Source organism: Ictidomys tridecemlineatus, chromosome 11 (assembly GCF_052094955.1).
Source record: "Ictidomys tridecemlineatus isolate mIctTri1 chromosome 11, mIctTri1.hap1, whole genome shotgun sequence".
Taxonomy (NCBI): domain Eukaryota; kingdom Metazoa; phylum Chordata; class Mammalia; order Rodentia; family Sciuridae; genus Ictidomys; species Ictidomys tridecemlineatus.
In genome coordinates, this window is record NC_135487.1 from 18,177,007 (window position 1) to 18,204,524 (window position 27,518).

A 27,518-nucleotide genomic window follows, 5' to 3' on the forward strand; every position below is an offset into this window, starting at 1 on the left:
TCTGGGTTCCTGACCTGGGATCCATGAGAAATAGGTGTGTTTTTTAAGTTTGTGGTAATTTGTTCCGTAGCAATAGAACACGAATATATCCAGAATTCCTGAAAAAAACACGTGAGGCCCTCAGGCATGACCCCTGCATATACCTAGGTTATACCTAGGAACCTCTGGTCTGGGCCCAGGACAGCTGGGTGAGGGAGACTAGAAGGTGGGCCCTTTGGGCATTTGAACTTTGGATGTGTCCACGATTCCCAAAGATGCCTGCCTCCAGAATACCGTCCAGTCAGTCCTCAGGGATGTGCGAAGCCTGGCCCGGGAATTATAAATGGGCCACCACCTGAATCTCGGCTCTTGGCACAGTGTCTGGCACACAGTGGGCTCCTAACAAACGGTTTGCTTGCAAAAGAGAAAGCGCCCTTGAGAGCGCATCTGCTGATGGCTCCTGGTGTAGAACTGCGGCGGAAGGGGCGCAGGGGGCGCAGGGACTCGCTGGGGTCCTGCTGTGGGCCGGGACCGCCGCGGCCGCGCCATCCCGGGCCCCGGCGAAGGGGGCGCTGCGGCGGGAGGCCGCGGCGGTAGCGGCGGCGGCGGCGGGCCGGGGGCGGGGCGGCGGCGGGGCCGCCCCCAGCGAGCCAGCGAGCCAGCGAGCGCCGCGCGCGCGCGCGCGCCGCCGCCGCCACCTCCGCTTCTCGTCCCGGTCCCGGAGCGGTCCGGCCGGCCCGCGGGGCACGGAGCCGAGGCCCGCGGCCGGCCGCATGAAGGACTGCGAGTACCAGCAGATCAGCCCTGGGGCTGCCCCGCCGCCCGCCTCCCCCGGGGCGCGCCGCCCCGGCCCCGCCGCGCCCCCCGCCCCGGGACCCGGGCCCGCGCCCGCCGCGCCGCGCTGGAGCGGCAGCGGCAGCGGCAGCGGCAGCGGCAGCGGGAGCTTGGGCCGCCGCCCGCGGCGCAAGTGGGAGGTGTTCCCGGGCCGCAACCGCTTCTACTGCGGCGGCCGCCTCATGCTGGCGGGTCACGGCGGCGTCTTTGCGCTCACGCTGCTGCTCATCCTCAGCACCACGGTCCTCTTCTTCGTCTTCGAGTGAGTTCGCGGCGCTCGCCGCGCCCCCATCGCCGGCTGCGTGCCCCTTGCTCCCCTTGCGTGGGCACCCACCTGCACGGCTCCTCCGGGCACTCGCCCTCTCAGCCCTGAGGCTGCCCGCAGACGCCTGCTCCTCTCCGGTCTGTCCTGAGGCCTCCCCTGGCTCCCGGCTCATCTCCTGTTTGCCCGCCCTGGACCCCTCCACCCTTGCCAGCCACTCTGTCCTCGGCCGCTCTGCTTTGGTTCCCTGCCTTTGCCGGCCTCTAAAGGAACACCACCCTCCAGTGTCCCTTCACCCCGCCTCCAGCCTCCCAGAACCAGCCCCCCAGGCCTCCTCGGTTCCTTAGGTAGAGCCCTCCTGCTCTCTCATCCCTGGACCATCTTTTGCACATCCCACACTCTTTCTGACCCCTCAAGGCATCTTTTCTTAGCCTTCCAGACAACTTCTAAATTTCTATGTCCTTTGGCTGTGTACATACCATCCTGAATTTCCTAGCATATTCTTGCTCCCTCCAGGTCATCCCAGGGTCTCCTTTCAGACCCCTCCCGTTTTTGCTTTCCCTGTCATGCTCACTGTGGATCCCAAGGCATCCTCCCACAAACATCTTGGGGCCTCTCTGGCTGCCTCTTCCTTCTTCCCTTAGCTTCCTCAGAGCTTCCTGTCCTTCCCTTAGTCCCCTGATTCCCCCAGATGTCTTCCAGGTCCCTGCCCCCATTCTTGACCTCATGGCTTTTTTCCCCTTCTTACCATTCTGGAGCATTCCTCTGGCCTGTTCCACATCAGGAACAGCTATGTGCCTTGTTATTTCTTAAAGAAAGGATCCAGAGTGCTTTGGTATGACAGGTCCTTTTTGCCCCATGGGTTTTTTACTCCTTTGTCTCCCCAGTGACCCTGGATTGTCCCACACAGGATATCTGTTTTGTGGATGAAGGAGTGGGTACTTATAACCTTACCAGGACCACATTGGTGATCAGAAGTTTCCACCCCACCTTTCTAGCTGGAGCCACCTGCCACATAATTCCTTGCACAGAATCCCAGGCATCCACACCCACCCCATGAGCCCCACCTTCCCCTCCTGGCTCTCATCTCTTGTGGTCCTCTTGTGGTGTGGTTGAGAACTCTGTCTCTGGGGCCAACAGCTTCACCTCACACTAATTTGTGGCCTCAGGGCAGTGACTTCAATTTTCAGACCTCCTGCTTCCTCATCTGTAAAATAGGGTCTTTAATAGTACCCATTCCCCAGGTGATCATGAGATTGGCCTGCGGGCTTTTAGCCCAGTAACACTAACCTGATGTTGGCTGCTTTTAGTACTTGTTGTCTTCACCAGAAAAACACTTCACAAGGGCATGTGGCCATAGCGAGGCTGTCACAAAGACACCAGCTCCCAGATCCCTTTCCAGTTCCTAGATCATGTAACTGCAACCTCAGATTGCCCCTTGAAGCAAGGGGAAGACTTCCTATAAATCGGCTTCTTCTTTTCATCCACTAAACACTCTGCTCTTTCTTTGTCTTTGTGGAAAAAAAGTTCAGGGATGATTTAGAAATAGAAGCTCTGGATTCCCAGCCCACAGGGTAGCCCCTGGGCTGAATGTGAGACCTGGTTTTCCAGACCAGACCTGTGGATGCTATGAAAGTGTCTCCTCCAGGAGCCTCAGGCTGTGCTCAGTCTCTTGCCCAGGCAGGAGGAAGCAGTGCTTGCAGCTGTTGGCCCTGTGACCTACAGTGTGAGATTCAGTCAGTTCAGAAGCAGGACGGTTGCTGGCTGAGTGAGTAGCTTTGCTGGTAACTTATTTGTCCCCTGCTAGGGAGAAAGCAAGGACTTCCAGGCTCAGAGAACACTTGTGAATCATCTTGGCTTTTGTCTCTGCTTGTCCTTGTCCTCACTTGAAGTGGTAGATTTGACAGCAGGGTTTGGTGAAGTCCCTGAGCTCACCTGGGTCTGGACCAGAGTGAAATCTCAGTAAGAAGCTGGAGTGGCGGAAGTGCCTTTAGTGAGGCAGGGAGCATGGAGATGCTCAGACACCCCCATTGCTCTGGGAAAAGATACAGGTGGCCATCTGGGGCCTTCTCTGCAGTGAATGGTTTTGCTTCCTTGTTTGGTTTGGTAGATTGTTGCGCAGGCCTCCTGGCTTCTGCCTACTTCCCACCCCCACCCCCACCCCCACTGCAGCAGGAGTGTCCCTTTGATTCCAAGTCAGATCTCAGTCCTCCTGGTTCTCTGGGTAGGAGCCAGAGCTCTGGTCCCTGCGTCCCTGCTTCTGCCCCATTGCCCTTGTGTGCATTCCCATCCAGGCAGGTTGGCCTGCTTGCACACTCCTATCTTGGGGCCTTCGCACCGCTAGGAGTGTCCTTCCTTCAGGTGGCCTCGTGCCTCACTCTTCCCTTTCCACACCCTTCCCTGACATCCATGCTGCATGCATACTTGTTTGGTAGTTTCTTGCCTCCTTTGTACATGAGAGCAGGGTATTGTTCTCACTGTTGTATCCTTAGTCCATAGAACCAGTGCCTGAATATTGCAGATACTAAATACAGCAACTACTGGTTGAAAGAATGAATGAGCAAATCATTTTTTGGGAGCCCAGAGACTTTGGCCGGCTAAGTGAACTTAAATCTAGCTGTGGGCCCAGGAGTTCCCCTCTGGAAAATCAAGAGACTAGGACTTAGTGTTTCTTGAAGGTTCTACAAGTCTCAGAGTTCAAGTCTTTTCCATTCTCCAGAGAAGTCTGGTTGTGCATGAACTGGACGAGTTGCCATGTGGGTGACCCTGAGCACCTGGCTGGTTCTTTTTGAGAATCAGATCTGAGAGCACTGAGATTTGTGGAGTAGAGCGTGGGCCCCTAGGAGTTCTTGTCCTTGGCAGTCTCTGCTCCTCAGGGGAAAGGCCTCTGTGGAAGCCACAGCACCTGATGCTAGAGGCTTCAGAAGCAGTGGGTAGATGCCCACAGGTTTGCTCCCTGCCTCTGTGCTGGCTCCAGGCCTCTTGGCTGCTCTCGGGCCTCCAGCCTCCAGTCATTTCCAAATAGCTGCTTCCCACTCCATTAGTCCACTCTGTCTCTAGGAGGGAAAGCAGCATGTGACAGTGATTAATATAGTATGGACCTCAAAGTCAGATCTGGCTTGAGTCCCCCCTCACCTCAGACAAGTTACCTAAGTTCTCTGAGCTTTAGTTTCTTCATCTGTAAATTAAGAAGCATAATTTCAGAGGGTCTCTGTAAAGATGTTTGTTTGTTTGGTACTAGGGATTGAACCTTAAGGGTACTCTGAACTACATCCCCAACTCTTTATTTTTTTATTTTAAGACAACATCTTGCTAAATTTCTGAGACTGGCCTTGAACTTATGATCCCCCTGCCTCAGCCTCCTGGGTCATTGGGGTTACAGGCATGTGCCACTGTACCTAACTCTACTATAAAGATTTATGGCACATAGTAATTGTTAGTACTTAAGATATTGTTAATAATAATTTATGAATTAGGGCTGTAAATCGCACATAAAATGCCTTCGAAGAAGACAGCTATTTCTGACCTCTTGCCGGAGGGGAACACTATTCATTCATTTTTAGAAGATATATACTGAGCACCTTCTTGGTACCAGGTGCTGGCAGGGTGCTAGGGTTAGGTGAACAGGTGATCACAGTCTGTCTCCTCATAGGGGCTTGTGTCCCAGCAGGGAACAGGAAGTCAACACATCAGCAGACAATTAATATTTTTAATTTTATGCAAGAAATAGGAGTATTGGGAAGGGCTGCTTTATAAAGAATTTGTCATGGATGGTCCTTCTGAGGAAGGAAGAGCATTCCAGAAAAAGGAACAGCAAATGCAAAGGCTCTGATGTAGGAAAGAGCCAGGCTTGTTTTAGGGGCTATCCTGAAGCAATTGTAACAGGATTCATGGGGGCAAGGAGAATTTCATGGAATGAGGCTGGAGAAACCTTCAGTAGGAACCTTCCTGAATTCAGTAGGGTCTGGACCATGCTTGGCCTATGAGGCTGTGGTAGGGAATTTGGATTATATTCAAAATGTAACGACATGATATAATCCCAGCAACTCAGGAGGCTGAGGCAGGAGGATCACAGGTCAGCCTCAGCAACTTAGCGAGACCTTGTTTCAAACTAAAAAATAAAAAGGACAGAAATGTGGCTCAGTAATAAAGCACTCCTGGGTTTAATCCCAGTACTACCAAAAAAAAAAAGGATGGAAGATGGGTCTGAGAGAGGGATGGGGGCCTGTGATAGGCTGCCCACCTGCCTGGTAGAGGAGGACACATGTTCGTCCAGCAGCCTCACAGAGCCTGAGCTTTCTTTTGGCTGTTCTCTGAACCACCTAGGGTTAGGGGTCCTGGCACATTCCTATGGAGTTATCATGCCTTAGGTGACCGTGGCCATGACTGACTGTGCTGTTGCCCCCAACCCTCTACTCATTCTGGTTTTAGCTTCAGTGTCTCTCCTTCAGGGGGCCTCATGGGCTAGGGACTCTTGTCATATTTATGGCCATTATTCCTGCTGTTTATTAAAAGTGTTGCCTGGCTCAAAGAAGAATATTTGGGGAGTGAGTGACGAGGTGAATGAATAAACAAACATGGCCATGGGTGGTTTATCACGATACTTCACTTAATTCTTAGTACTGCCTGGAGCCCTGTGTTTCAGAGGATCTTGAGGCTGCAGCTAAGCACTGGGGTTAAGAGTGCTGGGATATGAGCTTGGTACAGTGGCACAACTGTAGACTCAGCAGCTACAATGGGGGCATCACTTGAGCCTACCAAGGAGTTCAAGGCCAGCCTGGGCAATGCAGTGAGACCCTGTCTCAGTGGTGGGGGTGGGGGGGATGGCACTGGGATCTGTTGATCACTTTGCCATGAGCTCATCGGGGAAGTACAAGGCTAGATAAGTGATGCTTATTATGGGCACTTATATGGGAGTGGCTGCACTCACCCAGAAGCTGTGCCTCAGCCTCAGCTTTATTCAAAAATGTGATACCTAGTACCCCAGCGAGTCCTTGGGGTATCTGCTGATCTCTCTCTCCATCTCTCTTTCTAGCTGCCCCTACCTGGCTCGCAAACTGACCCTGGCCATCCCCATCATCGCTGCCATCCTCTTCTTCTTCGTCATGAGCTGCCTGCTGCAAACAAGTTTCACTGACCCTGGGATCCTGCCCCGGGCCACTGTCTGTGAAGCAGCTGCCCTGGAGAAACAGATTGGTGAGGCTCATTTATACTCTCAGCTGAAGCTGTGTCTTTCCCAGCTCCAAGTTCCTGGACTTGGGAGGGGGCCCAATTTTTATCTTCTAACACTTTGCTAGGAACTGGGTTACAGTAGTGAGCAAGGCAGGCTGGAGTGGACGCTGGAGTGGTGGGAGCCAGATGATAAACAAGCAAGAAATGCTAGCCAGGGCTGGGGATGTGGCTCAGTGGCAGAGCACTCACCTGGCATGTGTGAGGCCCTGCATTCCATCCCCAGTTCCAGACCAAAAAAAAAAGAGAGAGAGAAGAAAGAAATACTAGCTAAGCTGGGTGTGGTAGTACACATCTGTAATGCCAATGACTTGAGAGGCTGAAGCAGGAGGATCACATTCAAGGTCAGCCTCAGCAATTTAGCAAGGCCCTTAGCAAAATGCCATCTCAAAAATAAAAAAAATAAAAAGGGCTGGGGACATGGCTCAGTAGTTAATTTCCCCTGGGTTCAACTCCCAGTACCAAAAGCAAATAAACAAACAATAACAAAAGAACTAGTCAAGAAAAGACTGTATTGGCAGTCAGCATGGCACTGAGTGCTAACTCAGGGTCAGGCACTATTTTAACCTTTTCATAGGCATGATCTTATTGAACCCATTAATCCTATGAAATGTACTATTGTTATTCTCTTTTTACTGATTGATTAAATTGAGGCACAGATACATTAAGTAAATAGTCCAGGATCACACAGTAAATGAAAGAGTTGCACTGAGACTCCAGGCAGTCTGGCTACAGCCCTCCTCTTTTTTTTTTTTTTTTAAAGAGAGAGAGAGAGAGATAATTTTAATATTTATTTTTTAGTTTTCGGCGGACACAACATCTTTGTTTGTATGTGGTGCTGAGGATCGAACCCAGGCCGCATGCATGCCAGGCGAGCGCCCTACCGCTTGAGCCACATCCCCAGCCCTACAGCCCTCCTCTTTAATGTTTGATGAATAAATAAATTCATTTATTCATCAAACATTTATTGAGCAACTGCTATGTGCCAGGCACTTTTCTAGATGCTGGTGATAGAATAGCAGTGAACAAAACTAACTGACGTTAATCCTTGTCCTCATGGAGATGATATTCCAGGGGAGGAGAGAGACAGTAAACAAATAATTAAATGTCTAAGATTCAGACAGAAAGAGGAGGGAGAGAGGATGAGAGCTGTGGAAGGGCATAGGGTTTTAAGCAGTGTGGTCAGGGGAGGTCCTGTGAAGGAGGTGATATCTGAGCAGAGGCATGGGCCTGTAGAGATGAGAGCCTGGTGAAGGGACAGTAGAGGGACACAGTAGACATGGGCTTGGGCTGGTTTAGATCCGGTGGTCAGGAGCCCTCTAAGAGATGGGCCCCCTATGATGTGGTAGGAATACGAGGGTCTTCAAACAGTAAAGGGAGAATCCCAGGATGGTGAACAAACTGGGTGGACGTGAGGGACAACAGGTGCCTTGTGTGGCCCTTGACTCCTCTTAGCCTGCTGTGCAAGTTCCCCTGGACCGCTAGGCTCTGGGGACAGGACCTTAATCTTAGCTTGCTCCACCCTAGCTCCTTCCTGTCGAGAAGTGACGTGGGTGTTTGCACACCTCGGGGGTTTCCGGTTGATGGCTGGTTCCTTCCCCTGACAGGCTTTTAAATGCCCAGCTGGCCCTGAAGAGATCTAGTGGCCTGTAAATGTCAGAGCCCTGCTGTGCCCATCACTGGAAGTAATTTCACTAATTCTCGGGAGCAGCTTGGGAGGGACCAGCGGGAGAGGGTGCTCTCTCCAGTTTTGTGGGTTCTGTCTCATTCCTTCGCCAAGCCTGTTCACAGCCACACCCAGGGCCGCTGCCTGTCATCTCCATCCAGCTTCCTTCCCTTTGTACCCCCGGCCACTGGCCACACGGCCTCCCAGGTACAGCCTCTTTAGTATCACTGGGTCCGACCTGGGCTGGTGCACCTGGCAGCCAAGGACGCCCAGCACCTGGTTTCTCCTCCCCTGCAGGTCAGGGCTAATCATAAGGCAGGATTATGGTCCTGCTCAGCCAGACTCTGAGGTCTGGCAGCCTGGAATCCTCTGACCTCCTGTGAGCTACTTGGGTGATAATGACAACAGTAATCCCCATGTTTGGGAGAGTGTGACCATTTGCTCCGCGCCTTCCCTCCATTATCCCCCCAGTTCTTCACAACATCCGATGATAAAGGCGACCCTGTAGGCCTCGCAGACACTGAGCCGGTGGTCACAAGGCGTGGGGTGAAGGAACAGAGATGGAGTGTGTCCTCACCCCCAAACCCTTTGCTTTGTCTTCTGACATGGCCGTGGGGACACAGTCCCTCTGTCCTGTCTGCACTCTGGGACCTACCTGAGCCAGGCCATCCATGACCTTCCCGTGTGCATTCTCCTTTCTTTTCTCCCCTGTGCTGCAAGGTTGTCATTATGGAGTTGCCCTGTCCTCTGGGCTGTGAGATACACAAGGATCGTGTTCACCTTGTCATATGGAAGGGTCAGTGATGGTGGCTGACAGGATGGATGAACTGCTAAGAATGAACCTACATGAAGATGTTCCTTGCTGCCCGTGGGGCTGTCAAGAGACGGTTGGCATGTCCCATGGAGGCACTGTGGGTTCGTGCCTTTGTGTGTGAGTTCCTGCGCTGCCTCCTTACCGCAGAGGGGCGAGGAGTCTGAGTGGTTTCTGGTCTAGGTCAGCACACCGTGGAAGGCCTGCCCACCACAGGCCAGGCCAGGCCAGGCTTTGGGAGAGGATTGCAGGGACTGAAGTGTCTTCCACCTGAAAGACTTGGAGAGACTTCCTGGAGAGGTGACAGTTGAGTCAAGCCATGAAGTTTGGGTGGGATTCAAGCACAGGAAGTTGGAAGCATGGGGCCAGGAAGATGGAATAGAGAGAGGACAGGAGTGGGAAGGAGGGACAGGCCTGGGGCTGCTGAGCAGGCCGAGTTGACTGGAGCACACGGAACACCACAGCAGGAAGGGAACAGTGTAGGGGACAGTGGAATCAGCCTCACAGGGCCTGGGCTTTCTTTTGAGATCAGTTGCCAAGTTTGAAAGCGACATCTTTGGGACCTTTGAATCCTTAAGCTACAACTGAAGCCAGATTTTGGGGTGTGGCCAGGAGGCTTCTGATCAAAGTGGAAATGTTTTCTTGGTAAGGACTAAGTCTGTGGGACTTTTCTGAGAGGGTGAGGGTCTACTCTGAGGTGGTGGTCATAGAAACACGCACTGATTCCTGGTCCTAGGCTCATGCAGACAGTGCAAACTTCTCCTCTTTTTACCCTCTCCCAAACTGCAGATTGAATTTGGGGGCCCTTTACCCCTGAGCTACTCTTCAGCTCCCCCCATCATTTTAAATTTTTTTTTTCAGTTGTCAATGAACTTTATTTTATTTATTTATATGTGGTGCTGAGAATCAAGCCCAGGGCCTCTCACATGCTAGGCAAGTGCTGTACCACTGAGCCACAACCCTAGCTCCTCCAGCCCATTTTTATTTACTTTTTTTTTTTTTTTTTTTTCAGTACTGGGACTTGAACTCAAGGGCACTCCATGACTGAGCTACATTGCCAGCCCTTTTTACATTTTATTTCAAGATGGGATCTCGCTAGGGCTGGGGATGTGGCTCAAGCGGTAGCGCGCTCGCCTGGCATGCGTGCGGCCCCGGTTCGATCCTCAGCACCACATACAAACAAAGATGTTGTGTCCGCCAAATACTAAAAAATAAATATTAAAAAAAAAAAAAAAGATGGGATCTCGCTAAGTTGCTGAGGGCCTCACTAAGTTGCTGAGGTTTGCTTTGAATTTGGGATCCTCTGCCTAGCCTCCTGAGCCACAGGAATTACAGGTGTGTGCTACCATGCCCAGTTAAGGTTCTTAATTCTGCCCCAGAGGCCAGGAGCTTCAGTCCTGTAGATGTCCAAGGTGCCTGTCCAGCAGGGTGACCAGCTCCTTCCAGTTTGCCTAGGACTGCTGTTTCCTAGCACCAGGGGTCTAAATCATCCCAGGCAAACCAGGGCAGCTGGTCACCCTAATCTGAGATCGGGACTTGTCACCTGGTGCCTGTGTAGCTGGATCAGCCTGCAGGCTCTGGGCAGTTGGAAGAGGAAGAGTGTGGGAATAATACTCCTGAGAAGCTTCTAATCTGATGAGAAATAACAGAGACATCTGCGTTTGAGGGACAGATGCATACCTAGACCCAGCTAGACCCAGGTGCACTCATGGGACAGATGCAGTCTTTCCCGTGTGCTCCTATGTGCCAGCTCACAGACCATCGGGTCCTTCTCTCCACCGGGTCCTGAAGGCCGCTTCCTGGGGCAGTCCCACCTCACCTTCCTCCTGTCTTGACTCAGGCTCTGCTGGCCAGGCCCCCAGTCCTGGTCTTCAGTTGCAGTTGTTTCTCCGAGACCCAAATTTGTCCCTGGTCCTCCTAGACTGGGAACTTGGGTGATTCCCGGAGCCCTCGGTGCCGTTTCCATCCGTCATGAAGTTCATGTCTCTTGCCCTTCCCATATCCATATGTACCTTCATTTCCCTGGTATTTTCCTTTAAATGGAATCACTGCATTCTGTCATTTTGGCCAATGACATACTCCATAAAGGACTGTAGTCCCATAAGATCCTATCACCTAGTGGCATCATAGTCCTCTTTGTTTGTGTAAGTACACGCTGGTGTTCACACAGCGAGGAAATCACACCTAGTGATCAGTGACACATTCTTAGAATATAGCCCTGTCCTCAGGCAGCAGGGGGTTGTATATTTTGAAAGTAAAATGTCTGTCACCCTGTTAAGTGGAAAATCAGACTCAACTTCCTCTCTGTAGATTAGTCATGAAAGCAGAGGCAGCAATGCTACAGGTTTCCTGGCGGTTACAGCTGCCCCTGGACCACAGTCCCTTTGCAGTGCGGGAGGTTCGCAGTTCCAGGTATTAAGAGTTGTGGCTTTCCCTTGATGGAGAGTAGTGAAGGGAATCATTTCTCATGACATGATTCACTGGTGCTGTGTCCCGGCAGGAAACAAGTCATCTTCCACCTTCCGGAATGTTCGCTGACAGGGGTGGAGCCAGCAGAAGGAAGCCAGCTGCAGCCCTGCCTGCCCTCATTTCCTCCCACTCCCCAGGACCTGAAGCTCGGCTGCATGCTCAGGGCCTTTGCCTGTGCTCATGCTGTCCCCTCTGCTGTCCCTTCTGCTGTCCCCTCTGCTGTTATGCCTTCTAGCCCTGGCAGGCCTGTGGTCTCATACTCTCTGGTCCAGCACAATTGCCACTTTTGATTTGTATGCTGCCTCCCGTCTTCACTCCACTACTCCCTGCTGAATTCTCAAGGCATTGAGTATAGACAATTGCATCAGTAATTGACTGATTATGGGTTAGACCTTGATGTTATCTTATCTTTTCTGTGTGTCTTGCGAGGTTTATTATTGCCCATTTTAGACTTGAGGAAAGTGAGGTTCAGGGTGCTAAGCAGCTTCCTCAAAGTCTTAGACCAACAAGTGGTCATACCAGGTTTCAAAATGGGGAAAAAAAAATGACACGTCAGGGCTGGGGCTGGGGCTCAGTGGTAGAGCGCTTGCCTGGCGCGTGTGAGGCGCTGGGTTTGATCCCCAGCACCACCTAAAAATACATAGATAAAGGTATTATAAAAAAATGACATGGAGCTGGTCCAGAGTCACTGCATGGTGGCATTGACTCAGTGCTTCCTATACAATTCCTCTACCTGACTGCCCTCAGGCTGAGCTCTTCCTGTATCCCCAGGCCTAGCACTAGGCTTGGTAGGTGATAGAGGCTCCATAAACCTCTGGGAATGAACCCAGTGGTCATGTAGGGATTACAGTGACCTACCCCTAGAGACCTGTGCACTGTGGCTGACCTTGAGCTGGCCCTGGGAGCTGGGAGACCACAGTTACCTCCGTAGGTGGTGACAGAGGGGCAGTAAAGCAGTCAGGGCCTCCCTTCACTTAAGCCTTCTCAGGGGCTGGGGGTGGAGCTTGGTGGCAGACAGCTTACCCAGCATGCCTGAGGCCCTGGGTTCCATCCCCAGCAGTCCAGAGCCAGCCAGCCCTAGGGGGTTTCCACACCAGCACTGGCCTTTAATATAATAACAACCTCAGCCATTCATGACGCCCAGCATGTCCCTTGGTCAGGAGGAAGTTCTGAGGAAGTATATTTGCATCTCATCATAGCCTTATCCTGGGAAAGGATAAGTCCCTCCCCTTGTGATCACATCCTCAGAGACTTTAGATACCCTTCTAGAAGGGGCAGGAGAGCTTTGCTTGCATGAGAGCACCTTTTTTGGAAGTGAGAGGTGGGGGAAGAGCCTGACATAGCAGAAGGAGCCCTGGAGCAGGTCTTAGATTTCCTTAGTGCAGGAAAGCATCTCTTCTGATCAGTCCCTCCTCCTTCAACAACTATTATTTGAATACCTGCATGTGCCAGTCAGGCACAGGGTGAACAAACAGATATCTCTGACTTATCTATATGTACTTTCTCCTTACCTGCCACACCCAGGCCTTAAGCAGTATCGTGCCCAAAGTGGGCACTCACATTTTTAAAGAATGAACAGAGACTGCCTCAGGAAGCAAGGATTCTCAGTTCAGCCCTGCCTTGTTCTGCTGGAGTGAACTCTCCTCCCATCAGCAAAATGTGGGCACATGTCCCCTTGCCTAGCCTAGGGCATTCTCTGTGGTCCAGTGAAACAGGGAATGTCAGTACACCTTGAAATCATGGCTTTACATTGAAGCTCAAGACTTGGGATGGGGTGTGGCTCAGGTAGAGCGCTTGTCTAGCATGCCAGTCCCAGCACCATATACTCACATAGGCACACACACCCAGAAAAAAACCTACAATCCTACTGGGGGAAAAAACAACAACACTACAAAAGAAACAGTCTAATGATTTGTAAAGAATAGAATTGGCATAATTAAAAAGGAAGAAAGAAACTTAAGAAGCTCAGCCTTTCGGTCAGGAATGGCCGAGGGACTTGCTGCAGTTAGCTGTCACTGGCCACAGCCCCTGGGAGGAGCACCTGGAGGAGGGTTCTGAGGCTGAGTCTGGGCCAGTGAGTGGTCAGCACTGTTTGGCTTGAGAATAAGCCAGGACAGCTGCCCCTGCCAAGCCTCCAGTGACCTCTATTCAGCACCTGGCTGGTACCCTCGCTCTGACATGGCACCTCTCTCTGCCTCCCTGTCTCTTGAAGGTCTGAGGAAGTGGTGTGTGCACAGCTTCCCTTCCTCTTTCTCAGAGTTGGGAAGAGTCCTTGTTGCTGGAGGCCAGAACATGTTGGTCAGCGCTCCATCCCTGCCTTGTGGGAGAGTACAGGCTCCCCTCTGTCCTGGGAAGGACCATTGGGATCCACTGAGGATTCTAGTAGCTTCTCTCAGTGCTGAAGAGGGCCTGTGGCTGTCCTCCACTCACAGACGAGTTGTGTTCTGAAGGTTTCTTCATGACCCTGTGTGTGGAATGTAGAATTTCATAGAACAACAATAAGAGTAATGGCTAAGCCGGCCCAGTGTCACACTCCTGTAATCCCAGCTACTGGGGGAGCCAAGGCAGGAAGAATGCAAGTTCAAGACCAGCCTGGGCAACTTAGTGGGACTCTGTCTCAAAATAAATTATGCCTAATATTTATAGGCTGGGCATCCCTAATCTGAAAACCCCAAATCTAAAACTTTTTGAGGCTGACATGAAACCACATGTGGAAAATTCCACACTTGATCTCATGAGACAGTTTGCAGTCAAAATACAGGCACACTAAAAAATATTGTATTAACTTACTTTCTGACTGTGTATATAAGAGATATATGAAACAAATGAATTTCATGTGAAGACTTAGGTCTCATCTCTAAAATATCTCATTATGTATTTGCAAATATTCCAAAATCCAAAAAGAAAAAAGAACGAAATCCAGGGTAAAGATTCGTCCAGGACATCTGGGTGGTGATTCTGGGCTTGCACTTGTGCTGGGAAGAGAGGGTGAAGGATTAGGAAGGAAGATGATGTCTAGACCTGAAGACTGGCCAGGTAGGGACAAGAAAGGAGATGTCTGCAAAGAGACTCCAGAATGGGCTTTCTGCTTTTGCCTCTGTGTGGTCTTGGACAAATCCCCTAACCTCTCTGGGCCTCTGTTTTCTCAACTCTAAACTGAAGAGGTTAGAATCGCCAAGCACAATGGTACATACCATCATCCCAGAGACTTGGGAAGTAGAGGCAAGAGGGTGGTGGGCTCCAGGCCAGCCGCAGCAACTTAGTGAGACCTGGTCTCAAAATAAAAAGAACTGTGGATGCAGCTCAGTGATAGAGTGCCCCTGGGTTGAAAAAATAATGAAAATAAAACAGAGTTTTAGTATTTCCTGAAAGACCACAAACCCAATCTTTGAAACTGGTTCACATCCGGGCTCTGCTGTGGACTAGCTGTGTGGCCTTGGGCAAGCCACTCAACCTCATTGAACAAATGTCAGTTGTAACCTGGAGATGACAAGTATGCTTTTACCTTGAGGGGATGTTATTAGGAGGGAAGGAAGTATGTCTGCAAAGTGCTCAGCTCATAGCCCTCAGTGAAGCGTTTCTTTCCCCTGACTCTCCCCTTCTTCCTCTCAGTTGTTCTGTGAACTAACAGTAGTAGCCCACACCTTATATTAATTCATTTAATCCTTATGACAACCTGTGAGGTGGGTACTACTATTATCCTTCTTTCAGCAGTTAGGCACAGAGAGGCTAGATGATTTCCTCACATCAGCATCAGAAGAAATCCGGGTAGTAATAAGTGGAGCCAGGATTCAGATACCGTTCTACCTTTGATTCCCATTTCACCGATGAGAAAGTGGAGGCACAGAGGTGTTCGCCTGACTCAGCCTCATGCAACCAGTCAATGACAAAACCAGTTTCTGAGGGTGTTCACTGACCTCTAACCCCCCGCCCTTCACCATGCTGCCAGGTGCTTGTTTTTTGAGAGAGGGGCTTGCTTTGTTACCCAAGCCGGACTCAAACTTATGGACTCACGTGATCTTCCCACTCAGCCTCTCAAGAACTTGGACTATGGGTGTGCACCACCACGCCTGGCTCATGGTGCTAGTTTTAAGGAGGTGCATGGATGTTTGGTTCTATTTTAACATGCTGTGATCAAGGTGATGGTAACTAGCCAGGAGGAGTGACACATAAGCCTCTAATCCTAGTGACTCATGAGGCTGAGGCAGGAGGATCATGAGTTCAAGGCCAGCCTCAGTGCTTAGTGAGGCCCTAAGTGAGACCCTGATTCAAAAAGACTAGAAAGAACTGGGAGCTGGGGCTGTAGCTCAGTTGGTAGAGTGCCTGCCTCACATGTACAAGGTCCTGGGTTCAGTCCCCAGCACCACAAAAATAAATAAATAAAGGTATTGTGTCTATTTACAACTAAAAAAAATTTTTTTAAATGACTGGGGATGGGGGCTGGAGCTGTAGCTCAGTGGTAGAGTGCTTGCCTGGCATGTGTAAGGCACTGGGTTCAATCCTCAGCACCACATAAAAATAAATAAATTAAACAAAGATATTTTTAAAAAAAATGACTGGGGATGTGGCTCAGTGGAAAATATCTGTGGGTTCAGTCCTTTGTACCAAAAAAAAAAAAAAGGTGATTATGAAACAACCTCATGAAAGTGGTAGCTGGCGACATGAGACTGGAGTCTGTGTGGTTCACCAATACATGCCAAGCACTTAGAATGGTGCCGGGCACACATGTAGGCACTCAGTAAATAATCAGGGGAGTCAAGTGGCCAAGCTGAGGACATCATACAGCAGCAGTGGTGGCTGGCAGCATAGTTGGAGCTGGGGATCTCTGGCTTCCACATGTGACTCTTAGGCTTCTATCTGGGAAGGAGCCAGTGCTCTGGGGACTTTGTTCCTCTGTGGCCTGGGGTACCAAGAGGCTCCATGGGTAGAACCTTGGACTTTGCACATGGCAGACCTGGGTTTAGATTCCACTGTAATAATACACCAGCTATGGGACCTCCAATCAGTTACTTCAGCTTTTCTTGTTCTTTTTCTTATTTTTTTATGGAAGTAGAATGAGTTTACCAAAAGTCTGCAGATTATATGTGCTCTTTTGGGTGCATGTTCACAGGCTGAACACACATAAGATCAGTGCCAAGATCAACACACTGTGGGCTGGGGATGTGGCTCAAGGGGTAGCGTGCTCGCCTGGTATGCGTGCGGCCCGGGTTCGATCCTCAGCACCACATACAAATAAAGATGATGTGTCTGCCGAAAAAAATTCTCATTCTCTCTCTCTCTCTTTAAAAAAAAATAAAAATAAATAAAATAGCAGTTTAAGAATTTCTAAAACTATGATGGAAAAATTATGAAAAAAAAAAAAAAGATCAACACGCTGTGTATGACTACCACCTCAGGAGCCCCCTTTGTGCCCCTTTCTGACTACTGTCCCCCTCCAAGGGTAACTACATATTGATTCTAATCAGTAATCCTGATTACTTTTGCCTGTTTTGAACATTTTGCATTTTGAGGTGTCTGGTTTCTTTGTTTGTTTGTTTCTTTTGTTGTTGGTGTTGTTGTTGTTGTTGTGATTTGAACCTAGACATACTTTACATCTCCAGCCCTTTTTATTTTATTTTATTTTTAGAAAGAGTCTCACTAAATTGCTTAGGGCTTCACCAAGTTGCTGAGGCTGGCTTCCAACTTTCATTCCTCCTGCCTCAGCCTCCTGGATCACTGGATCAGGGCACTTGGGTAGTTGCAGAGTTTGCCTTTGATGCCAATTGTTGCTCTGAGCATCCTTGTATACATCCGTGGGCCCCTGCCACCTCATGCACGTTTCCTTCAGGTAGATGGAGCAGAATTGCTGGTGTGTATATGCCAAAGTGGTCATGGGTTTCTAGTTGCTTTGCTTTTTTACCAATACTTGGTATTTTTTATTTTTTAATTTTTTTCAACTTAGCCATTCTGGCACATGTGTAATAGGAACATGTTATGGTTTGAAAACTGCATTTCCCTGCTGATTAATGAATATAATAAGTACCTCTTCCTGTGTTTATTGGCCATTTGGATAACCTTGTTTAGGAAATGCCTGCTTATGTGTTCTTCCACATTTGTATTCAGTTGTCTGACTTTTCTTACTGACCTATAGGGATTCTTTATAAATCCTGGAAAAAGTCCTTCATGAGATAAATATATCATAAATATTTTTCCTACTCTGAATTTACCTTTTCATTCTTTTAATGATATCTTCAGTAAATAAAAATTCTTTTTTTAATTTATTTTTTAGTTTTTGATGGACACAACATCTTTATTTTATTTTTATGTGGTGCTGAGGATGGAACCCAGAGCCCCGCACATGCCAGGCGAGCACATTACCGCTTGAGCCACATCCCCACCCCTGAATAAAAATTCTTTAAAGTGCTTTTGCCAGGCATTTATTGCACAACTGTGATCTCAGCTATTCAGAAGACTTGGGTAGGAGGATCGTAAGTTTGAGGCCAGCCTCTGCAACTCATCTAGACTCTGTCTCAAAATGAAAATAAAAACAAAGGTACTGGAGATACATCTCAGTAGTAAAGCATCCTGGAACCAGTCCCTAGCACCATCCCCCCAAAAAAGCCGGGCATGGTGGAGCACATCTGTAATCCCAGAGGCTGAAGCAGGAGGATCAAGAGTTCAGAGCCAGCCTCAGCAAAAGCAATGCACTAAGTAACTCAGTGAGACCCTGTCTCTAAATAAAACACAAAATAGGGCTGGGGATGTGGCTAAGTGGCTGATTGCCCTGGAGTTCAATCCCTGGTGCCCCCCCCAAGAATAAAAATATTTAAAAAATAAAGAGGTCTTGGAGCCAGGCATGGTGCCACACACTTGTAATCCCAGTGACTCCAAAGGTGGAGGCAGGAGGATCACAAGTTCAAAGCTTGCCTCAGCATCTTAGTGAGACCCTGTCTCTAAAAAATAAAATGGGCTGAGATGTGTGTCGATGGTTAAACACCCCTGGGTTCAATCTCCAGGACCAAAAAAAGAAAGAAAATCCTATTAACCGTCTAGATTCAGTGAAGTAATTCTTAATAGTGTCTTATTTATGTCATATACATATATTCTTATTAAACCATTTCCTAGTATATCAGACATTTTACTCATAGGAATTTCAGCATATATCTTCGTGTTGCTGGGGCTACAGGTGCCCACCACTGTGCCCAGCTAATAATTTCCTAATTTTTAATCCAGTCAGATTTGCTTGCATGCTCTCCAAATATCTTTTGTTGCCATGGGGGGGTTTTGTTTGTTTGTTTCTCAAAACAAGATTCATTCAAAAATCATATGTCACATTTACTTTTGTCTTTTCTTAATGTTGAATCACCTCCCCTCTTTTCATAAGTGAAATTGCCTTTTTTTTTTTTTTTCTTGGTGCTCGGGATTGATCTCAGGGCCTTTATCTCCTGAACTTCCTGTTAACTGGAACATAGATCTAGACTTGATAAGATATACCTGAACTTATCTCACTAAACCTTCCTAGGGACTGCATCTCTGGTGGCCCTTCTCAGAGATGAGCAAGGCCAGCAGGTGTGTGAGCAGCTGTGTTAAATGTCAGCAGAGTGCCTGGTGCGTGAGAAATCTCGGGACCTAGTAGCAGCTCTTCATATTTGTCCCTGCCTTAGGCCAGGGACAGATACACCTTCATTTGTTCCTGGGAAACAGTTTCCCTGAGGCTTCTCCTGTTGCAAGCAGGCGGCAGGGTCCTGCCCTGGGCTGCCTAGGTATCCCCTACCTCTCTCTCTTCTTGCCCTCAGACAACACAGGCAGTTCCACATACCGGCCGCCCCCTCGGACTCGGGAGGTGATGATCAATGGGCAGATGGTGAAGCTGAAGTATTGCTTCACCTGCAAGATGTTTCGGCCACCCCGGACCTCACACTGCAGCGTCTGCGACAACTGTGTGGGTGAGTGGGAGGCCTCAGGGAAGATGCAGGGGTGCCTGAGACAGATTGAGTCAAGGGACAGGAGGTCTTGTGTAGAGCAAGGTGGGTAGTGTCTTAAATACCCAGGGCTGGGCAGGAAGTCTGGTTTGCTCAGGTTTGCTCTGGGTGTGACCAATGGCATTAGGATCGGTAGGTCCCTTAACCCCCAGCTCTGAAGTGTGGAGCAGATAGAGAGACCTTGAATACTTCTCCTGGCTTCAGCTGGTCTTCAGTAGTCCAGCTTCTCAGCCTGGAGCAGTAATATTCCAGATATGTTCAGACCAGAAAGAGAATGGTTTACCACCCAGTGGCCAGAAGTACTGGTTTCCAGGGTTGGGGAGGGTCAAGAATCAAGCTGGTAGCTGGATGCGGTGGCACATGCCTATAATCCCAGCAGCTCGGGAATCTGAGGCAGAAGGATCAAGGCAGCCTCAGCAACAAGGAGGCGCTAAGCAACTCAGACTCTGTCTCTAAATAAAATACAAAATAGGGCTGGGGATGTGGCTCAGTGGTCCAGTGCCCTGAGTTCAATCCCTGGTACCACACCCGCCCCCCCCCCCAAACCCACGGGGGGGGGGGAACAGAATCAGGCCAATGAAGTGGTGAGGATAGATCTGGGACTGGAAACTGGACTCCTGACCCACACTTTAGTGCTTGCTTTGCCTTCTGGCCCTGCTCTCCAGAGGCATGCAGCTCTGATGGGACCTCACTAGGTCCATAAGGGAGGGTGCCATAAGGGAGACACTTCCTGAGGACCAAGGTGAGCTGAGCCATGGTGACAGTGCACAGTTCTCAGGGCAGTGAGCTCATTGTGCCAGCTCAGCATGTCCCACGTGGGAGAGCAATGAGGAACACCCATGACGGCAGGTAGCAGAGGGGGTGACTCAGTGGGTGTCATTCGCCCCTGAAAATCTGCCCCACCCGTCTCCTGTAAGGGCAGTAGTCTTGGCCTGAAGCCTGCAACGGGCTTGTGACCCAAATTCCCACAGGGACTTTCCTCACCAGTCTGGGTGTGGCCCACCCCCAGGGTCATAGCACTGGTGTGAGCTCAGCCCTGGCCCAGATGCCTGCTCTCCATGAGTTACATAGCGGCCCGGCCCCTCCCTGAACCTCTAGTCCTAGAGCAGGAGACAGGATCATTGGCTGTTGGCATATGGCTGGGGTAGCAGGTCAGGCAGCATGTACTTTTTGTGGGTCATTGTCCCAGGGACAATGGTGGACCCTGGGGATTCAGCCACTGTATGAGGAGGCCACCACAGTCCCTCTCGGGGGGCTCGTGGTCAAGCAGGGACAGTTGGCCAGTCCAGTGACCATGAGCAAGTATCTGAACACACACGGGCCCAGTGCAGTCAAGAGGAGCAACAGAGCAGACCACAGGGGACCTCCACCATCTGTGGTCTGAGGGGACTTTTTAAAGAAGTGGCTTTGCAGCTGAGGCATGAAGGAGACATCACTGCTCACCAAGAAGAGAGGGAAGAACGTGTCCAGCAGTGGGAACTAGTGCGAGGCAGGCCCAAAGCCAGGCATGTCTGAGGCCAGGAGCCTGCTGGTGCGGAGAGGGCAGGGGTTGAGAGCCCTGGCCCAGGGTGAGAACTCTCGACTCCTGTGCTGGTCAAGGCCAGATTCATACTAACCCGTCCCCTTGGCCCTTTCCTAGAACGGTTTGACCATCACTGCCCCTGGGTGGGCAACTGTGTGGGGAGACGGAACTACCGCTTCTTCTATGCGTTTATTCTCTCCCTCTCCTTCCTGACGGCCTTCATCTTCGCCTGCGTGGTCACTCACCTGACACTGCGTAAGTTGTAGGGAAGGGACAGGGGAGCAGCAGGTCTGAGCAGCAAGCTCAGTGAGGACACCACCCCTCTGAGCTGTGTCTTTTGTTTCTTCCTCCCCAGGCTCTCAGAGAAGCAACTTCCTCTCCACTCTGAAGGAGACACCAGCAAGATATCCTTTGTCAGATAGGGGACACCCAGGTGGGAAATAAGTCCCAGCACTGGGGCAAGTCCCCAGAGGGGACAGTAGAGCCTGTATCTGGGCAAGCCCCCAGAGGGGACAGTAGAGCCTGTATCTGGCCTCTAGAATCTCATGCACCAGCTGCCTCTGTTCACACCAGGCTTGGGCTCATCCTAAATAGGGCATCTTGGGGCTGAGCTGGCTGAGAACTCCCAGGAGGCCCTGTCCACTGTCTTCAGGGGCCTGGAAGAAAGCACCCTGAGCTCCCTGGACTTGTTATGTCTGAGGCTCCATATCTGGGAGCCTGGTTCCCCCTGCTGTCCATCACCCCAATCTGGTCTTGTTCTGGTGGGGAACTCCCTACTCCTCCTGGGAACCCAGGAGGTGATCCCGCTGAGAAGTGGTGACCGGGCCACAGGAAGGTTCTAAAACTTGTCACCTATCTGGGAAATAACTCCAGAGAAGGATGTTGAGAAAGGAGAATTGTGGTAAGCTCCCAGGCCCAGAGAGGCTCCTACCCTCCTCCACCCCATGCATAATGTCCTTGACTGTCCCACTGTGCTGGAGTTGGTGATCTGCTTCTTCTCCATCTGGTCCATTCTGGGCCTCTCAGGGTTTCACACTTACCTCGTCGCCTCCAACCTGACAACTAATGAAGATGTGAGTAAGGCTGAAGCTGGGCTGGGGGAGCTGGGGTGGCCAAGGGCAGCCCTGCTGGCAGACTGCTGGGGGAGAGGGTGGAGGTAGAGGGCAGCCAGACATGTTCCTTGGCCCCCGAGCACTCGATGCAGGCTCCTGAGATCCCAGCATGCTTTGGCCTCTCAGTGCATCCTACTAAGGTCCCCAAGTTGTTCTCAGAGCTCTGTGGAGGCAGCACTCATGCCAGGGTACTCATGACTGGCCAGTGTGTGGCCACTTACAGAGTTCCTGAAGTTCCCATCATCTCTTTGGGTCCCTTTGCCTAGCCCAGGCACAAGCACAGGGATGCTTTTTATCCATTGGATGGCTGAGAGATGTGCCTCAGGGTCACAAGCTGGGAAGGCACAGAGCCAGAGTTGGTGCCCAGAAGCCACATCTGTGCTAGCTGTGCTCTGCCGCGCTGCACCTATAGGCAGCAGCTCTGTGACTGCGGCTCCCTGAGGCATTCTTTCTGAGAGCTGCAGAAGGACAGGACCGTGGGGCTCTACTGTCCCTCCCTACCTAGGGCAGTCCTGATCTCTCCTCCTCACACTCCAAACAATAAAAAGCAAACCTGAGCATATGTTCCCTGGTTCACCATCTGGTACTGATCAGAGACCATTATCCGAAGAAAATACATTCCATGACCTCGGCATCTCACTTGGGGAAACAAAATTTAACATGCATGACAGGGTGTCCTGTGCTCGGTAATTGGCAAGAGCAGAAGTGACATCAGCCACCATGTCCCAGAGTGGTTTCCTGGGTGCTGGTTCTGTAGGGTAGTTCCAGAGCTTAAGCAAAAGGGCTAGCTATGGCACAATGAGACTAGAAACGTCTGGGTTTTACCTAGGTGGGTCTTTCCCAGTGCCTTCAATAGCTGACTTCACAGAGCTAGAGATCAGCCAGATTTTGTCTAATGATTCACTAGTCTGAGAATTAGTAGTATTATCTGAGAATTAGTATTATTGTCCCTATTTTTCAAATGGTGACAGACTGAGAATGATCTGTCCAGGGTTGTGTAGCTAGTGAGTAGCAGGGCCAGGGTTCACAGCCAGGTCAGCCTGAGCCCTGTGCATTAAATACTGTCCTTCCTCTTGGGTGGCTACCCAGAGCAGGGAGAGATTGACCCACAAACTTTTCTCTGGAGATTTCTCTTTGATTCTATTGTCTTCTGTCCTGGTTAAGGCCTCTGATCTCTGCTGGGGACCCTGACATCTGATAGTCTCCCACATTGTCATTGAATGACCTGGGTTAAGACCTGTTCCCTCTAATAGTTCAGTCAGAACTACCTTCAGAGTTGGTAAACTTTCCCCAGCCTCTAGAAGAGTGAAACCAAGCCAGGCATGCACACCTGTAATCTCAGCTACTTGGGATGCTGAGGCAGGAAGGTCACAAATTTGAGCCTAGCCTCATCAACTTAGCAAGAGCCTCAGCAACTCAGTGAGAGCCTATCTCAAAATAAAAAATAAAAAGGACTGGGAATGTAGTTCGGCAGTAAAGCACCCCTGGGTTCAACCTCCAGTATTAAAAAAAAAAAAAATAGGAAAGAAAGACAAATGGACCCAAAATAGATATCTGGGGGTTGGGGGGGCTGGCAGTGTAGCTCAGTGGTAGGTTGCCTGCCTTGCACTTGTGAGGTACTGTTTTCAATCCTCAGCACCACAAAAAATAAATAAAGATATTGTGTCCATCTAAAACTAAAAAAAAAAAAAAAAAGATAGCTGAGAGGTTTAGCTCAGTGGTAAGGCACTTGTCTAGCACTGCATGAGGCCCTGGCTCCAATCCAGTACTGAGGGGGAAAAAGAAAAAAGGTAAGGGGAGGAATTTAGGGTAAAGTGTGTACTTAACATGCACAAGGCCCTGGGTTCAAACTCCAGCACCATGTTTAAAAAAGGAAGGTAGAGCTGACCCAGGCTCCTTCATGCTTACAGATCAAAGGCTCGTGGTCCAGCAAGAGGGGCGGTGAGGCCTCTGTCAACCCCTACAGCCATAAAAGTATTATCACCAACTGCTGTGCTGTGCTCTGTGGCCCCCTACCTCCCAGGTAAGCCACAGGGTGCAGAGAGAGGTCCCATGGAGGGTGGCACATCCTCACAGAGGTCCTGGACCTCAGCAGACCTTTCCCTACACTACAGACCTCTGCCCACTGCCCCATGCAGAGTGCATTCTGGATTTGTCATGTAAAGAGATTCTGTGCAAATTTGTCATTTTTAGTTACATGAGCTCAATGTAGGAAAAAATTAAGTACAAAATATTAAGGACTATTAGGTATTACATATAATCCTACCCTCTCAGGGATCATCACAGGGACTGTTGTGTCCACACTTGAGGAACTCTGCCATTCCAGCTGGTGCTGGGTGGGGTGTCTATCCTCTCCTGGCAGAAGGGAACCCTGGTAGCTCAGCCCTGCCAGGAAGTTTCCTGTCCATCATGACACCAGGGGGCACTAGAGCTCCAGAACAGGAGTTAAAATTGCCAAAGACACTGCTAGGACTAGACCTCCCCTTGTGGTCCTGTGCCCTGTCCTGTCCCTGCAACCCCTGGTCCCACCCAGTGTTCCTGTGACCTATCCTGCCTGGTGGGGAAGGGACAGTAGGAATTTCACTATTTCCAAATGCTTATTTTTCACTTTTCCCTTAACCTGCAGCCTGGCTTCTTGTTAGCCAATCAGACAGGTGGGTCAGTTTGAATTAACAGTGAATAAATCTTGTGGCCAGAAGCTAGGTGTCCAGAGACAGAGAGAGGCCTTTCAGAGAGAGTGTCTTAGCCCCAGATGGAGAGCAGCCTCCCTTTCCTCAGCCTTGCTAGGACCAGTCTTTCCCTGGCCAAGAGTCAGACCCTGCCATCTAGCTCCTGGCCTAGAGCTTTGGCACTGGACACGGTCCTCATGTATCACTGTGCCCTTGTGTTTTGGAAGCCTGATTGACCGGAGGGGATTTGTGCAGTCTGATACCGTGTTGCCCTCGCCCATCAGAAGCGATGAGCCAGCCTGTGGAGCCAAGCCAGATGCCAGCATGGTAGGAGGCCACCCTTGAACACGGCTCAGTACTTGCCACCTGCTGGCCTGTCCACCCCTCCGTATTCACCTGCTGCCCTCCACACCTGCTGGGACCCTCCCCATTCCATCCAAGGGAAGCAGAGCTGCCAAAGACTGGTGTCTTTTCATATTTATTTTCCACTCTGCGTGGCTTTTCCTGAACTGTTCCATGGCTGTACCCTCTGCTCCCCAAACCCAGGTTCCCAGAGCCATGGGCCCTAGGTCTCTCAGCCGATCAGTAGCAGGAATGACAGGGGAGCCAGAGCCTCTGGAGGCCATCAAGGGGACCATGCCAAGTCTCTGTGTGCCAGGGCGAGCCCTGTGTGAGTGAAGGTGTGAGCTGAGTGTGAAGCCTCCCAGGTGGGGCACTGCCTGGGCCTTGCTGAGCTGGGGCCTCTGGTGAGACAGGACTGTTGAGCAGCCAGCTCTGGACTTCAGGCCACAGAGATGATGTGCCAGTGGGCTGCTTTGGTGTGGGGGCTCCTGCATTCTCTTTATGATGATCATTGTTCTTTCTACTATTGGGTTTTTGGTCTTTTTGTTTTTTTGTTTGTTTGGAGTTGACCAATAGGATGGGTTCCACGGGGGTAGGGGGAAGCCAGCCAGGCAGCCAGAACCTTAGCTCCTGTAGAGTCCTGAGCAGTGCATAGGAAAGGCCCTTCCCCTGCCTGTGGAGGCTCTCTAAAGGATCCCAGGCTACCCCACTATGTCTCTCGCAAGTCAGGGCTGGGCATAGACGGGTTATTCTCATGCTGGCAATACTTGAAACGGGTTTATTATTGCTGGGTATTTTGCACAATTTTATAGACCTCTTTTCTACATAACCTTTTTTAAATGATGTGTAGTGCAAGGTGAAGGGTTATCGGAAGCCTAGTTCATTTTAATAAGTTTGTTACAAGAGACCTTCTGTCTGTGAATGTGTGTGTATGTGCGTGTGTTCATGTGTGCCCTTGTATGCGTGTGGCTGGTTCCCACATCCGCTGGGCTGCCCCTTTTCCCTGTCCCCCTTGATTCAGGAGCAGCTTAAGCCATGGGGCAGGGAACATGTGCATTGGTCACAAGAGCCCCCTGGCCTCCCATTGGGGCTCAGACCCCATCCTCTTTAAAGGCAGGAGCTGGGGACTCTGCCACCACTTCCCTTGCCACCCAGCCTCCAGGGTAGGCTTCCAGCTAAGATCTGCCCAGACAGGCTGTGGCCGGGCGTGGTGGGTGGGGTGATGGCTTTGGGGAGCGGCTGCCATTCATCCCACAAGCCACACCTCCTCCCCAGAGCTCTGAGTATGGAACCCAGTGCCAGGGACTAGAGGACAAGGTATTTCTGCCAACTGGGGGCTTTGGTCCAGAGAATAGGAAGGAAGGAGCAGGATGGGCCAAAAGGCGAGGGAAGGTTGACCTAAATCTGGGCCAGAAGCTCAGAGGATGTCCCTCCTTTGCCGGAAGCTGTAGTTTCTTATAAAAATAGAGAATTACCCCCAGACTCCTTCTTGGCCCTTTAAGTGGACCAAAGCCCTTGAAAAGTGACATAGGAAGTCATTAGATCTTGTCCTTCCTTGCTCCAGAGACCGGTGGGTCACAGAGCTGGGAAGTGGCCACAGCAGAGGGCCCTTCTGGGAGAACCAGCTCCTCCCAGCCTCAGGACCCTGGGTCCTCATGCAGTGGCCCTGGGGGGTGGGGAGGAGACTGGTTGGAAGAGGGGGCTCCCACCTGCCTTTTATTTAAGCCAGTATTCTTCTTTGATTCTGCTTGTAATAAAACTTTTGTTTTTAAGAGTTGATTTGCTTTGGTTTGGTTTTTGTTTGCTTTTCCTTTGCTGAGGCCCCAGCTGGCAGCCTTGGGTTCTTTCAGACAAACTTGTCTTTCCTGGGGAGACAGAAAGATCCGACTGAACGGTCTGGCTGAAGTTCCCCTCATGGAGCTCTGTCTGTGGGAGGCAGAGTAAAGGAGGAGGCTGTGACTAAGCCACCTTGTCCCCTCTTCACCCCCTCCCCTTGCCCTGCCTCAGAGGCTGGGAGCCCTCTTGACTGCTTGGCTAAGGAAATGTTGGAGATTCCAGTTTGTGAGCAGAGCCTCCCGCCTGGGTGGTAGGGCCCAGCCAGACAACTCATAACACTGGCCCACCTCTCTGGTATCTCCCCCAGGAGGACACCTGTCAGGATTTTGCCATCTCCTGCACAGCCTGAGGGGGCTAACAGGCCTCTTTGCAGAGGGTTAGCTGGTAAGACCGTATCTCGCCTGGCGGCCAGCACTGCCCACTCCCCTCACACACCATTTCATCGTCACCGCATGCCTCGCCAACCCCATGGAGCCCATCCATCTGTCTGTGTGTGGTGCGGTGTGTGTGCTCGTGGTGGTAGGTCCCCAGGGCTCCCCTCAAGCGGAAGGATCTTAGTCCTGCCCTAGGCTGGACTGAGAAAGTGGCTTCTCTCAGAGCAGCTGTCCTGCTGGAAGAGGAGTGAAGGGTGAGGTTGGGGAGGATGGGGCACCTGCTCTGAGGTGCCTGGACCTGTTATGGTAGTGTCCTGGTGTGCAGGGGCCCTTGGTCACCAACACTCCTGGTCCTGGCTTTCTGTCCCTGCTGAGCTTTCCCTCACCTGCCTGTTTCTCTCCGCTTCTTTGCCTGCTGCTCAAGCCCTGGCCCTTCTCTAATGGAAAGGCGG

At 50.7% G+C, this 27,518-nt stretch overlaps 1 protein-coding gene across 4 annotated transcripts in view; it reads left to right on the top strand.

Annotated features, from left to right (window-relative positions):
- Nucleotides 1–644: 644 nt before the first annotated feature.
- Zdhhc18 (zDHHC palmitoyltransferase 18) overlaps nucleotides 645–27,518 on the top strand; it is a 32,267-nt gene continuing 5,393 nt past the window's right edge. The window contains exons 1-9 of one of the 4 annotated variants that reach the window (XM_078025689.1): nucleotides 646–1,075; nucleotides 6,111–6,271; nucleotides 19,026–19,175; nucleotides 20,851–20,988; nucleotides 21,089–21,137; nucleotides 21,704–21,806; nucleotides 23,756–23,868; nucleotides 24,742–24,841; nucleotides 27,000–27,076. In XM_078025689.1, coding sequence (XP_077881815.1) covers nucleotides 753–1,075; nucleotides 6,111–6,271; nucleotides 19,026–19,175; nucleotides 20,851–20,988; nucleotides 21,089–21,137; nucleotides 21,704–21,806; nucleotides 23,756–23,868; nucleotides 24,742–24,841; nucleotides 27,000–27,041 — 1,179 coding nt within the window. In that variant the 5' untranslated portion in view covers nucleotides 646–752 and the 3' untranslated portion in view covers nucleotides 27,042–27,076. Of the gene's footprint in view, nucleotides 1,076–6,110; nucleotides 6,272–19,025; nucleotides 19,176–20,850; nucleotides 20,989–21,088; nucleotides 21,138–21,703; nucleotides 21,807–23,755; nucleotides 23,869–24,741; nucleotides 26,634–26,999; nucleotides 27,077–27,518 lie in introns of those variants that run through there. The other 3 variants (XM_078025688.1, XM_078025687.1, XM_005317648.4) reach the window with 3 other exon arrangements.